This window comes from Sciurus carolinensis, chromosome 9, assembly GCF_902686445.1.
Source record: "Sciurus carolinensis chromosome 9, mSciCar1.2, whole genome shotgun sequence".
Taxonomy (NCBI): domain Eukaryota; kingdom Metazoa; phylum Chordata; class Mammalia; order Rodentia; family Sciuridae; genus Sciurus; species Sciurus carolinensis.
The window spans coordinates 80,550,740-80,564,625 of record NC_062221.1 but is presented as its reverse complement, the minus strand read 5'-3'; the positions used below and the strand labels follow the sequence as shown (position 1 = coordinate 80,564,625).

The window sequence follows — 13,886 nt, the reverse complement described above, 5'->3', positions numbered from 1 at the left end:
TGTTGAAAGAATTTTCTAGCATAAATGCTTCCACCAAAACTTAAATTCTACCATTAATATTTTGTTATTCTTGCTTTGTTATAAAGTCATTCCTTTATACAGGTTAGTTTTTTAACAACCTCTTCCTCTATATGATGAAATTATTTTCAGAAAGAATCATAAAACAAAATGAATGATTATAATAGGTAGAAAAAAACTGACAATTTTTACTAAATTTGTAAAAGTAAAAGTAGTGAAATAAATATTACATATAAAAACATTACACCTTGCAGTTCATGCTCTGTATAACTGTATTAAATCTTAAATACAAATTAACACTAAATGGCCACATGGAAGATAAAAAAGAAAGGTCAAAATTCTGTTTCTTTGTCTTTGCAGTGGTTGTGCTGTTATCCCTTGTTTCAAGTCTTACGTTTAAATGCAGGAAAATGTAATCCTCTGGGGATTGAGGAGAACAAAGACTCAGCCTTAAGTAAGTTCAAATTGTTCCAATAATTTTAGACTGTTAGAACCTTACTCTTGAAATGAACAAGTGTCACAGAGTCTTCTTGCATTGGAAGATCAACTGCACAACTGGGAGTTCTCCAAATTAACTTCTATATGACATTCATTATTTATTAAAAGAACAGTAAGAAGAATGTGCTCATTTAAAGCATATATATATATATATAAATATACATATATAATACATAATACTTATATATATTATGAAAAATCAAGGGGCTGAGCCTGGTAGAATAGTTGTCTAACATGCTTGAGGCCTTGTGTTCAATGCCCAGTACAGCAAAGCAAACAAACAAAAAAATCCTCAGTTATGATGGCAGCGTTATTAAGAAGTTAAACCAATCAAAGCCTCACCCAACCCCTAGGAGTATTTTGCTGCTTACATTGTTTAGAATTACTGGCATGATAATAAAAAAACAAGCTTCAGTTGGTTTTAAAATTGCTTTTACCTTTAGTTCATATAGTGCAGTCTCCTATTATTTGCTGCCAAAGAGAAACAGAACAGGACACCAGTGACAGGCTGTAATGACAAATTGTATTCCATACTATTGCAATAAGGGAAAGAGACTTAAGTATAAAGCTGAGCTCATTTGCAAATACAGCAGACACAGCTGGGAACTTAGCACCAATGAGCAGAGTGAGGGGATCAGTGGATGGAAAATTAATAAGAGAAGGTATCAAGGGAGGGAGATTCTTGCTAAGTTGACTTACCAGGATTCTTGCTATACTTGGACAAGGCTAGCTGAGAATGGGGCCCAAGGATGGAGCCCAAGTTGAAAAGAGGGCTCAGTAGATCCTGATTAAACTTTGATAAAGAGAGAGTCTTTGCTAGGAACCACTGCTTATTACACATATTTTACTAAATTAGTAGAAGGTGAGTTTGTTATTGAATTAGCAGGGAAATAATACTGAAATGGTGAATCAATAAAGAAAGCTTACTTTTACATTTTCTAATTTTATTACTATAAAACTTAAGGTATTCTTAGTCATTGTGTGAGAGTCACTAATAAATAACAAAACCCAGGAAGAAAAATTATGTCACAACATGACATAATTTGCATGTCATTCTTTTCTCCCCTAAGTTAGATGAAATTTCAGGCAGCTCAACTAGTCTTTACCACTTTAAACCAGTTTCTTCCTTGCTTATACACAGCTCTTGATGATCAAATTAGTGTCCTGATTAGCAGACCAGTGTGTGAGTGCCTTAAAGTGTGACTGATCAGCTTTCCACTGATGCCCAGAGCCCACAGGGAATGTTGTGTTAATGTACTAGTTACAAGGAAAATTCCAACACTGTCCCTATGGATTACTCTTCCCATCCTTGGTTGTAATTCAGACTGATGATGGGAAAAATAGGAGTGATGGGAATAAGATTTACATAAGAGAGGGCCACTGGGTTTACTGAAGACTGCAAAACTAAAGTGAGAAAAAATGGGGGGAAATCCTGCTAGACAGTTTTCCAAAAGTGAGGCTAGAGAACTGAGAGCAGGTTGGAGAGGGGAACTTCTGGAGCAGGCAGCACTGTTAGGTGTTGAGGATCACAAATTAGACCTCTTCCTATATTTTAGGAGATGCAAACCAACAATTTTAATGACTTGTCAATATTTTTGGACTTTAAAACTGGATTTCTTAGTAAGGAAACTTGGCCATGGGGTTGGACTCTGAGAGTCCTCACTCATACTAAGGCTACATAAAGACATCTTTAGGTTGGGGTGGAAAGCTGAGTGTTAGGTCCCTTTAACAGTCACAGTGTGGCCATGAAGCTGCTTCAGTTTCTGAACTGGACCTGGCAGAGGTAAATTGATTCCTTTCCTCTGAAGCTAGCTTGACGGCGGTGACAGTTCTCTTAGTTCCTTTTAAGTGAGCATGTAAGGGGGTGAAAACTGGCTTGCAGACACCCCTGGATGGTCACACTCATGCACCTAAAAATGGAAAAAGAAAACAGTGATGCTTCATCCAAACCAGCTGACCTGAAAGTAAGTAGAGTGTGGAAAGCCTTCCCTCATACTTGAATGCCCTTTACTGTTGACCCTGTTAATGAAATGAGGCTGTGTGACTTTCTAAAGATAAAGGGGACAAAAAGACAATACTTTATCTCTTTATGGTACTTAATGGATTTTACAAATGTGAGCTTGTTTTAAAGCACTGTACTCAGCAATCGATTAGCAGCTGTTTTTCTAAAACTCCAGGGAAATTGTACTGATCTCTATACAAATTCCACTTTAAAATTTAATCAGGGCTAACTGAGACGATCTATAATGTGTTCTTGCACTGAAAGATCCAACTTTGGCCTTACCAGTTCTACATGCACTGGCGTTTCTGTGCACCTTTTCCTTTTCCTTTTAGAGGAATGTTTGAAAGTAGCTTGACAACAGAGTGAACTCATCTTTCAAAGGAATATTTTTCTCTATGGAAATTCCACCCTCACTCCTGCAGGACAGTGAATGAAGTTTGGTCCAGTTCAATGTCTCCTGGAGGGATTCAAGCGACATTTCACAGCAAGGGTTGACAAGGGTGTTTGGCAAATAGAATGAGGGAGCCATGAATAATTCAGAGTGTACTTGACCACATATTATCCCATTAATTGGCAGGAATAAGACTGGAAGACATAGGTTCTGAAGGGGAGAGTGAGGAAGAGTGAAAAAAAATTGAGAGAACTAAAGGCAGTGCATAAGAGAGGTTATTTTTTCAGAACTGGTGTTCTAGATGGTTGCCTCTAAAAGAATGTGTGGTTAAAAGTTGTTTCATCACTGGAGTTTAGTTACCCTGACATGTATAAATCTCTTTGTCAAAGAAGCTAAACTTTCGCCTACATTATTAAAGAATTCACAGCATCAAATGACAGAAGGTAGAGGAGAAAATAAAAGAAGAGGAGGAGGGGACAGTTAAATGATGCATTTTTTTCCTTATGCACGCAACACTTTGCACATCAATACGTCTAAACCAATAATTTTCATTTCTAACAAGTTCTTTGTTTCATTCTTTGCTGTATTTTTAAATTATTCTGTTTATGACTGAGACGCTGAGTCACCAATCAGCTCGGCCCTGGTGACAGTAAGATAAGCATGTTGGATTCTTCCACAACCCTACCCCACCATGGCATCATCTCCACTTTTTATGCCTACCTCTCAGTCACGAAGCCATAGACAGGAAATCCATTTATTTCTGTGAGGATCTCACTTACATTACTATTTTCAATCATGCCTCAGTCTAGAAAGAACTAGTTATAAGAGAAAAGCAGTATAACACAGACATTTAAAGGTTATACAGACAGAAAGCTGTGCATGCGCATGAATCTACAGAATCTTTATTTTCTACCCCAAACTTCAGGTCCCTTAGTTGCTTTGCTCTGTGAAATTCAGGCCTCAGGCCACAGCATCCATTCAGTAGAGTTGGAGAGTTGGGGAAAAGATCTGGAAGTCATTGTACTGGGGTTGTATAATGTCTAGTTTTTCTGATTTTTTCTTTTCTTTTTTGAGGTATAATACTGGGAATTGAACCCAGGGTTTCTCTACTACTGAGTTATCTATCTTTAATCTTTTTTATTTTTTGAAAAATTTGCAATCCTCCTGCCTCAGCCTCCCAAGTGGCAGGGATTGCAGGTGTGGGCTGCCACACCCAGATTTAGTCTTCCTCATCTTCTTGTAGTGACTAGGTGCAAATCGACTTATTACACTTCTCTGAATACTCTGAATACAGGTAGACCTTTTAGCACCAAGATCTCCTGACTGGGGAAATTCCATTTACACTTGACTACCTCTAATTGATAATACAGCTGTATCTTTCTTTTTATTTTATTTTTTTCTTTTTAAGATATCCAATATCTCAGTTCAGGTGATCAGCGTCCCAGGGAAGCTGCCAGGGAGGCGCCCACCACGAACACCAGTTGGCAAAGGCAAACCCAACAAGCAAGTCAAGAAGAGAGCTCCTTTTTGGAACGTCCAAAATAAAATCATTCTCTTCACAGTATTTTTATTCATTCTAGCAGTCATCGCCTGGACACTTCTGTGGCTCTACATCAGTAAGTGAAAGTCTGTATTCCTCCGGGAGTAGGCTTGTGATGTAAGTGCTGCTCTAGCCATGCAGGTCTAACCTGCCCTCAGGGGTTTCTGATGGAATTTTCCTCTTTCCTAAACTGACACACTATTTCTAAAGCTGATGTGGAGACTTTTGAAGGAGAAAGAAACCAGAACTGACTTCCCCATTTCTTCTCTTATCACCACCTCTTTCTTCCCATGGGCAAGTAAGAGGAGAAGAGATGGGAGATAGGCTGGGAAAGGTTGAGGAGGATGCTCAGGAGATTTGGAGTAGTTAAAAAATACAATGCATTTATAGCTTTAAAAAATGAATGGAATCCAAGCTGTTTCATTTCCTTGTTCCACCCACCACTGCCTGTTTCTAGGCAACCTTAAATTTTCAGCTCCCTGAGCTCCATTTTATACAGCATCTTTGTCCCTATTGTGTTTTTGTCAATCTGATCCTTTCGGACAGATGTGGCAACAGCTCTTCTATTTACTCATGTAGCTCAGTAACGACATCGCATTTGGCTTGTTTTAGAGTTCCCATTCTATACACATTAATATACTTGATGGAAGATTCATGTATGGGGACCTAAAATGAAATGCATATATTTGAAATCTGCCCCTGGTTTCTGGCACAGATTTTCTAATACTCTTGTAATTTTCTGATTATGATTAGAGCATCTTTTTTTAATATGTAATATTGATCTTAGTCCCCAGTTCCTAACAAAGAACTTCTAAGAGTCTTTTTTGTGTTGATGAGTTGCCTGGTGGCTGAAAATCCCTAGAAAGCCAGAGGAACCAAAAATGTGATTAAAGGGACAAAGATGATGGTACAGGAAGAGGGACTGGAGATTGAACTCAGTCACTAATGGCCAATGATTCAATCAATCATGCCTACATAATGGAACCCCCATAACCACACTAACAGACAGAGTGCAGAGAGCACCAGGGCTGGTAAATATCCACTTTCTGGGAGACAGGTGTGCCCCAGCTCCACAAAGGCAGAAGCACCTGTGCTGTACCTATTGACCTGGTCCCTTATTTGCATTTTTAAATAATATAATTTATAATAAACCAATAATAATATGTAGAGTTTTTCCCTGATTTCTGTGATCCATTATAGCAAATGGAAACCCCCTAACTTATAAAAGCTGTATAGGTAGCCTGGGGACCCGCCACTTGTGACTGGCATCTGAAGTGGGGTCAGTCCTGTGGGAATAACCCATAACCTGTGTGGTCCGACACATTGGATAGCTAGTGTCAGAATTAAATTGAATCATCGGATGCCCAGTTGGTGTTTGCATAGAACTGTAGCATTGGTAGATGTGTGTGTGTGAGGAGGAAGCAACACCACAGAAGGTGGTATTCTGAATTAAAAAAACAGATTTCTTACTTGTACTCTTAAGGATTCTAAAATCTGGAAGGCAAAATTTATAGGCAAAGAATTAATGAATATTCTCTTGAGTTGTTTAGATTGCTTATAAATTGATCACCTAGAATTTACTTGGCAGGGGTAGGCCCTCAGATAAGCTTCAAAACGTTCCTATGATACATTTTCTACTTTCAAAAAGCTTACAGTTCAATACTAGAGAGAAGATGTGAATTGATTATTTTTTTGTGTGATCATAGAAGAGGGGAACTCGACCTGCTTTGGAATGGAGTGCAGAGAAAGCTTCATGAAATGGTTCCTGAAGATTCATTTGATACATCTTTTGAGGGCCCACTGTCTTGGCCCTGTGGTAGGCATGCAGGACAGTCTGATTTCCCTCCTCAGGGGTTTACAGACTAGTAGGGGAAATCAAGTCAACGGGCAATTAAGACAAAGCTGCAAAACCCCAACTGAGAACAAGCCAACTTATTTCCAATCATTTGCCCACTGTGCCTCCACTAATACATTTGCATTACTCTAGAATTTTTGCATAAAATTTGGAATTTCCTTGTTCAGAATTAGTTTATTGCTTCTGTAAAAATCAGAGAAGGGAATTTCATGGAGAGAGATCAGTATGAACAAAGGGAAACAGATATGGATAAGTAAGGACTGTTCAATATGAAACAGGTTAGTGTTGAGACAAGAAATTTGGGCATAGAGGGTGGCCTTGAGAAATGAGGTGGACAGCTCACCAGGAAGAACATGTAGGGACTTGGGAAGTTGTGCTGAACATGTACATGTTAGGTACATGTAATTGCATTCAATGCTAATCTGATTTATCTTGCAATGTTGCTGTTCTGACCCTTGAGTTCTTATTGACATGAGAAGAACATGTGAGCTTCTAGAAAGAAGTCTTAGGTTTCACTCAAATTTAAAGAGTCTGCAATTAGAAAAAAGAAAAAAAATATTCTAGAAGCACATCCCTGATAAAATAAACCCAAAGCCATTGTTTGCTTTATGTGGGAGACCTAGTGAAATGAGGTGATCCCCCAAGGTCAATAACCCAAAAGAAAAATTCTAGGGCAGGATTTCAGGCCTCTTGCCCTTTCCTTGTGCTCAAATGCCCCTCCTTAGCCTCACTACTCTGCTTGGGTCCAAAGTGATCCTGAGTGGGTCCTACTAGGAAGACTGCTTGCTGCCACTCTGTAGATTTCATCTTTTTAGTTCAGCCATCCTTTAGTTAGCATTGTGGTGTGGTGGCCCTTGTGCTAACAGGGGTGTTCTCTTTCTCTCTCCTTCCACCCAGCACCTCCCTCCCCAGCCCCTTCCAAAAGCAAAGCTGTACTGGGTACCAAAGCCAAGCCAGGCCTGACTACCGTGATGGGGGCTGAGGAAAATACATGTTACTGTGCCTTTGCTCGGAGCTCACAAAGGGAGGCAGACAAATAGACAATGGTTCTGCTGCAGTGTGACTTGTGCTACAGGAAAGAAAAGTGCAGGGCCAGGGAGCCTGCAGGGTTGCCTAAGAGGAGCAAAACCTGGGAAACAAAGAAGAAACAGGGAGAGGAGAGCCCTTCATTGCCCCCAGCCTCTGCTCTTTAGGTGCCCTATGGCAACACAGAGGAAATGGCCTGCCTTTGCCCCTCCTGCCTGCAATTTCTGGGCTGGCAGAACAGTCCTCACTGGGCAGAGGATTGGAGCAGGACTGACCTGCCACAGTGGACTGAAGGCCACACTTGTGGGCCTCCAGCGACTTGTGGGAAGGATGGATTTCCATATATTGAATAGAGCTGAAGACTGGCCCCGCACCCGGAATGTCAGGTCACACAAGTCACACAGAGGATGGACGAAAGCTCCAGAGTTCAGTGACTGGAGTTCTTTCCCTTCTTTTCATCATAGAACTTAATGGTGTAAAGTTTTTACCTCCCTATATTCCACAGACTTGGGATCCATGGCAATTGTCTGTGTTCTTTTTAACACTTTAGAGACTCTAGAATAAAGGCCAAAATGTATAGCTTTTATCTTTAAGTCATTAGGTATTTGCCAGAAGCCGATAAAAAAAAAAAAATAGAGCATTCTAAGAGATATGTTGATTTGCTGCTGATAGAGGAGGTGTCATTAAGTACATTTAGAGCATCATGGGTTATGATCCAGTAGTGTATGTAGTTGCCTAAAATGAAGTCATTTGGAAGACTCATACTGACATCCATCAATTGATGCCTTGTGGCCACACTGATTGGAAAGCCTCCTAATTGCCTTCTCTCCTCTTACAGGTAAGACAGAAAGCAAAGATGCTTTTTATTTTGTTGGGATGTTTCGTATCACCAACATTGAGTTTCTTCCTGAGTACCGACAGAAGGAGTCCAGGGAATTTCTTTCGGTGGCGGGGACTGTCCAGCAAGTGGTGAGGTGCTGGGGTGAGGGAATGGGGGTTAGGTGGTAAAGTGGGAGGGTTAAGGGGATAAGGGAGGGGTCACCAGTGTCACAGGTGAATTGGGTTTAGGGAAGTAGCAGGCAGGAGGTGAAGGAAGTTGTCAGAGGGAAACGTGGCCATCTCTGCCATAAAATAGAATTGTTTCCCCCTGCTTAATGTCAAAAGAAGTAGCTCTCTCAATTTCTATTTTTGGATCAAGTGATCTTTAAAATGCTTTCCATATCTGAGGTTACATACATACTAATTAATGTTATTATTTACACACTTATGCAACCATGGTGCATTAGCAATCCCTTCACTTAAACAAACAAACAAAACTGCCAGGCATGGTGGTGAACTCCTGGAATCCCAGTGGCTCGGCAAGCTGAGGCAGGAGGATCACAAGTTCAAAGCCAGTCTCAGCAACTTAGTGAGGCCCTAAGCAACTCAGCAAGACCCTGTCTCTAAATAAATTTTTTTTTTTTTTTTTTTTTTTTAACAAAAGACGGGGTATGTGGCTCAGTGGTTAAGCCCCTGGTACCCATTCTTGGTACCAAAACAAAACAAAACTTTCTCATTATAGAATGAATAAATATTTATTGTAAAAACCTGCAAAATCCAGGAAAGTATTAAAAAAGAACATTAAAACCTTTAATGTCATCACTAGAGATAAAGCCCCTTTTTATTCTGAACTACATAGACATAGAGGATAATGCATACTGGAGTTTTAGTGAAAATTCAGTTTTACAATTTGACTTTTGTTTTCCTCTTAACATTTTTTGCATGTTTCTATGTTAGTAAATAGTCTTTAAAAAACACAGGTTCTAATTGCCTCTAAGATACAAAATTCTTTTTTATTGGATGTTTAAGCTGTTTTCATTTTTTAGCTGCTACTAAGGAAAATGCAGCAACCACACTGCCACATAAATTGTTTCTCGGACTACTTCCTTAGGTGATTTCTTCAAAGTGTAACTACTTGGTCAAATAGAAAATTATCTATTTATGGCTTCTGGCACAGATTGCCAAGTAGAAAGTTTCTGCCAATTTTATTTCTACAAAACAGAGGGGGTTACCCAGCAGAGGCTTCAAGGCAGGGACAGGCATGGTGTCCTGTAGGATGAGGAAGGAAGTGAGAGAGACAGCAAGCAGTCACAGTGACCCCTACTTACTGACTGCCTCTGGACACTGGGTACTTTACCAAATGCTCTACCTCTGAATACACGTGAACCAATTATTCCTCAAATTATCCAAAGGAGGCAGGCATTTTGATCGCTCCTGTATGGATGAAATAACAAAACAAAACAAAGAGCAACTGAGGCTCAGCAGATTTAGTTAATATGTTTTGTGTCGCATAATGACTTTAAACTTCAGAGCTCTTATTTTTTCCTCTGTACTATATAATTTTTTAGGGTTTTTTTTTTTTTTTTTTTCCCCTCTTGGGCAATTAAGTAGCTGGTTTTGCTATTATGTAGGAGAGGGAACACAAGAGAAAACTTGGGAGAAGAGAATGAGCTTCCTTTTAGAAATGCTAAGTGAACAAAGAAGGTAAATTGAAAAAGCTCTCCTTTGAGAAGCCAACTACAGTTTTAAAGGGGCTACGCATTTCTGGGAGAGACTATTCTGAATTGGTATGGTGTACCTCGCCCTCTGGCGGCTCATATGAAAATGTGTCCTTAAGAATAATCAAATACTGAAAAGAGAGTTCTTCAAATCTATGAAAATGTGCTCAAATGAGCGTGGCTTGTTCACTGTGGGGAAAATAATTGGAGCGGGTGAAGCACAGAAGTTAAACTTGACCACAGTCTTTAAAGAGAGAAATAAATGAATGGGCGTAAATGATCATTCTTAAACAGCAGAATAAAGTAATTCAAGAATTGCTGCAGGAAGTAGGGATTTATTTTGATTTATTTTGATAATGTCTGAGTTTGGGATTAGAGACCATTAGGGTGAGGCTTGCTTTTCTCTTTGCTGACTGTCAGAGTGTGGCTGTGCAACATGCAGAGTTCTGTGACTGGAAGCCAAGTTTGAAAGAATAAGGATACTTAATTTTGTTTTTCAGGTAAACCTTGTTTATACAACATCTGCCTTCTCCAAATTTTACAAGCAGTCTGTTGTTGCAGATGTCAGGTAGTGTATGTCCTCTGTTTGGGGATTTCTACCTTTATTGCTATAAATTCCCCTTAACTCTGTGGAACGACTGAGATTCTATTGTTCTCAAGCAACAGTTTAGGGGCAATCATAGGTTCATATGCCATTATCACAGCTAAGGACCCAACACTCTGCCCTGTTCTTTATCTACCAAATCCTGTATTCTCCCCAGAGCTGAATTCCTACATCAGTGCCTCTGGTTAAAACGGCTGTGAACGTGGCTACCATATTAAGTGGATGGTATGGGCAAGAATAAACCATGGACCACTATTTCTCAAAATATTTTCAGTGAAAAATGATTACTAGAGATCTTCTGAGAAACATTTTAAAAAAGATTTTACATGCAATAATTTTTAGGAGTAGTTGTGAGCCATATATTATAGCCCATCTCCCACCATTTCCAATATATCTACAGGAATTTTGTAATCTACTCTGGCATTTAAAAGGAACTGAGCAATCTTGGGGTGAAGCAAATTGTTTTCTTTAACTTTCTGTTTCTCATGATATTTAAACTCTCTTATGTTTATTTTACAAAATAACCAGTCTTTGTGCAATTAGAAACTCAGAGTTCGGTATCAGTCTGAAAATCAAATTGGACTTAATTTATCCATCTACCCTATTAACTAGCTGTGTGGTTGTGAGTCATATTTGGCTTCAATTTCGTCATCTATCAAACTGGAATAATAATAGGACTTTTCTCATAATACTAAATGGGGTAAAGCAGAATTAGCATTGTTCCTAGGTATGGTCAGGTATCAAACATTAAAACTATTGTTTTTAATGGTATGAATACTGATTCATATCCACAGAAATAGTATATTCTATGGTTCTAGATTTGAATTCTAGCATAAGAATCAGAAGACATAATACTACACTTTCTCTTTCTAATTCCCATAATAGGAGCCAATGGCTACCTAAAGAAGGGAGTTAGGTACAGTTGAAGGATGTGCTTATATCTTTGAATCTGTCACTTGGGTCCCTTTTCTAAGAAAGTTTACATCCTAAGAGATATCCTTGAACATCTCTCATTTTTCCTTGTAGCAGCAACAACAAAGGTGGCCTCCTTGTCCACTTTTGGGTTGTGTTTGTCATGCCACATGCCAAGGGCCACATCTTCTGTGAGGACTGTGTGGCGGCCATCTTGAAGGACTCCATCCAGACCAGTATTATAAACCGAACTTCTGTGGGGATCTTGCAGGGGCTGGCTGTAGACATGGACTCTGTGGTACTAAATGGTGACTGTTGGGTAATTGGTGTTTAAGCATTGCTTCCTGTAGCTCCTGTATGACCATTATAGTCAACATTGTAATGAAGTAGCCTCTTCCACAATCCAGTGGCACAGGATTATCCAAAGACATCAGAGCTACATTGGTTACAGAAGTTGCTAAATGTTATATATAGTACAGTGATTGAAGAATAGAACTGGGAACAAAACATATACCAAATTGAATTTTCAAAGTATATTTCATATATATATGCTAGCCATATGATAAGTGGCTAACAAATGAAATATTTGTTGTGTGAATGAATGAAAAATCTCTAGTGGAAAATTCTGTACTGCATTTACTATTTCAGTCATGAGATTAATTATTATTATTTGATTGCTTTCTTACCTTTAAAAAATGTTTAAAACTTGTGAATATAAATGATTCCAAGGACACAGAAGTAAAGAGAATAGTATAGTAAACTCTCATACATCCTGACCTTCAACAGCTATCAACTCATGGCTGCTTTATTTGATCTCTAAATACCTAAGCAATTTACCCATCCCTGACTAGATTATTTTAAAGGACAATCCTAAATGTGCTTGAATGTTCTGAAGAAGACTGAAAATAAGTTTTACTGAGCAAAATTCTAATAAAGTTCTGGGACTAACAGTCTCTTTCTATGTTTTCTTCAATGCAGCTGGGCTTCGGTCAGATTATTCTTCAACCATAGGATCTGGTAAATTCTTTCATGTGGTATCTTCTTACCCCCAATTAATATCTTTTTTGGCCATAATTTTCCTTTTAAAATGATGAAGTGTTTGTTAGTGCTTTTTTAGTTGCAAGTGACAGGAACATATTTCAACTTGCTTAGACACAAAAGTAACATGACTGGCTCATATAACTGGCACACATGTGGAATATATTGATTTTAGGCATGGTTGGGTCCAGTTTCTGCAATAAAGTGCCAGAACTCTGCATATCTGCTTTCCTCTGTGGAGGCTTCTTTATTAAACATGTTCTTTATTGTAGTAGCAAAAATGATCACCAGCAGATCAAACTTATCATTTATCCTTTTCTCAACCATGGTGGAAAAATTCTCCACACATATTTCCTTACAGTTCTTACAGAAGTCCTGGGATTGAAGCTCATTATCTAGATTGGCTGACCTGTCCATTCCTGAAGCAATTTCCTTGATTGGCCAGTCTGGGTCATGTGCCCACCTCTAGAGCTAGGGGTGAGTTTAACCCCAACCAAACTATACAGACAATGTAGGGACAGTGTCTCAAAGCAAAATCTGGGTGCTGTTACCAGAAGAGAGGAGTGTGGAATCTGCGGACAAGGACAGCAGATGTCCTCCATATGACCTCTTTTGCTCTTTATTCGTCTATAAACATTTCTAGAAAAGTCATTCCTTAAAAAAAAAAAAAAAAAAAGAAAGAAAGAAAGAAAGAAAGAAAGAGACAAAGAAAGAAAAGGAAAAGAAAGAAGGAAAGTACTGTCTCCACAGACAAAGGTTGCTCTCAGGACTTGTATGCAGATCATCTGTCTCTCCGCTACCCTCTGGAGATTTCTGCCACCTCAGGGAGGCTGATGTGTCATTTCAAGTTGGTGGCCATAGTGGGCTGTCTGATTCGTCTCTCAATTGAGTCTATCCAACTGGAAGCTGACAACTGTGTCACTGACTCCCTGACCATTTATGACTCCCTCTTGCCAATTCGGAGCACCATCTTATACAGGTATCACACAGTCTCTCTCTCTCTCTCTCTCTCTTAGTGAAGGCACTCTTGTTGGCAGGCAAAAAGATTTTTCACAATTCTGTTTATATGGGCTCCCCTGGGATTTTTACAAAGAACATTTTGATGTAGACTCATGAAGTCAAAGACTGACCTGCATTCAGTTTAGGATACTTAAGTATCCTCATTAGAGTCTATCAGACTCAATGTTATTGCTTGTAGCACACCAGACTCTCAAAATCAGTATAGCAAGAACTTTAGTAAATGCATCTAAAATATAAGATATTTTGTTTAATTTTACTTTTATTGCAAAAGCATTGAAGTCTACTATTTAAGTTTGACAATTAATATTCTATAATGATTACCTAGCTAGTAAAACAAAATTATTTTCTCATTCCAGATGTTCACTGTAGAAAAATATTAGAGAAAATAATATCAATTACTTTATGATCTCATTACCCAGGACACATTTGTTACATTTTAGCATAA

At 38.8% G+C, this 13,886-nt stretch overlaps 1 protein-coding gene across 2 annotated transcripts in view; it reads left to right on the top strand.

Moving 5' to 3' along the window:
* Nucleotides 1-2,432: 2,432 nt before the first annotated feature.
* Nucleotides 2,433-13,886, top strand: part of Tmprss7 (transmembrane serine protease 7) — a 32,096-nt gene continuing 20,642 nt past the window's right edge. The window contains exons 1-7 of one of the 2 annotated variants that reach the window (XM_047564881.1): nt 2,433-2,480; nt 4,318-4,525; nt 8,169-8,299; nt 10,368-10,435; nt 11,498-11,691; nt 12,362-12,400; nt 13,172-13,400. In XM_047564881.1, coding sequence (XP_047420837.1) covers nt 2,433-2,480; nt 4,318-4,525; nt 8,169-8,299; nt 10,368-10,435; nt 11,498-11,691; nt 12,362-12,400; nt 13,172-13,400 — 917 coding nt within the window. Of the gene's footprint in view, nt 2,481-4,317; nt 4,526-8,168; nt 8,300-10,367; nt 10,436-11,497; nt 11,692-12,361; nt 12,401-13,171; nt 13,401-13,886 lie in introns of those variants that run through there. The other variant, XM_047564882.1, reaches the window with a different exon arrangement.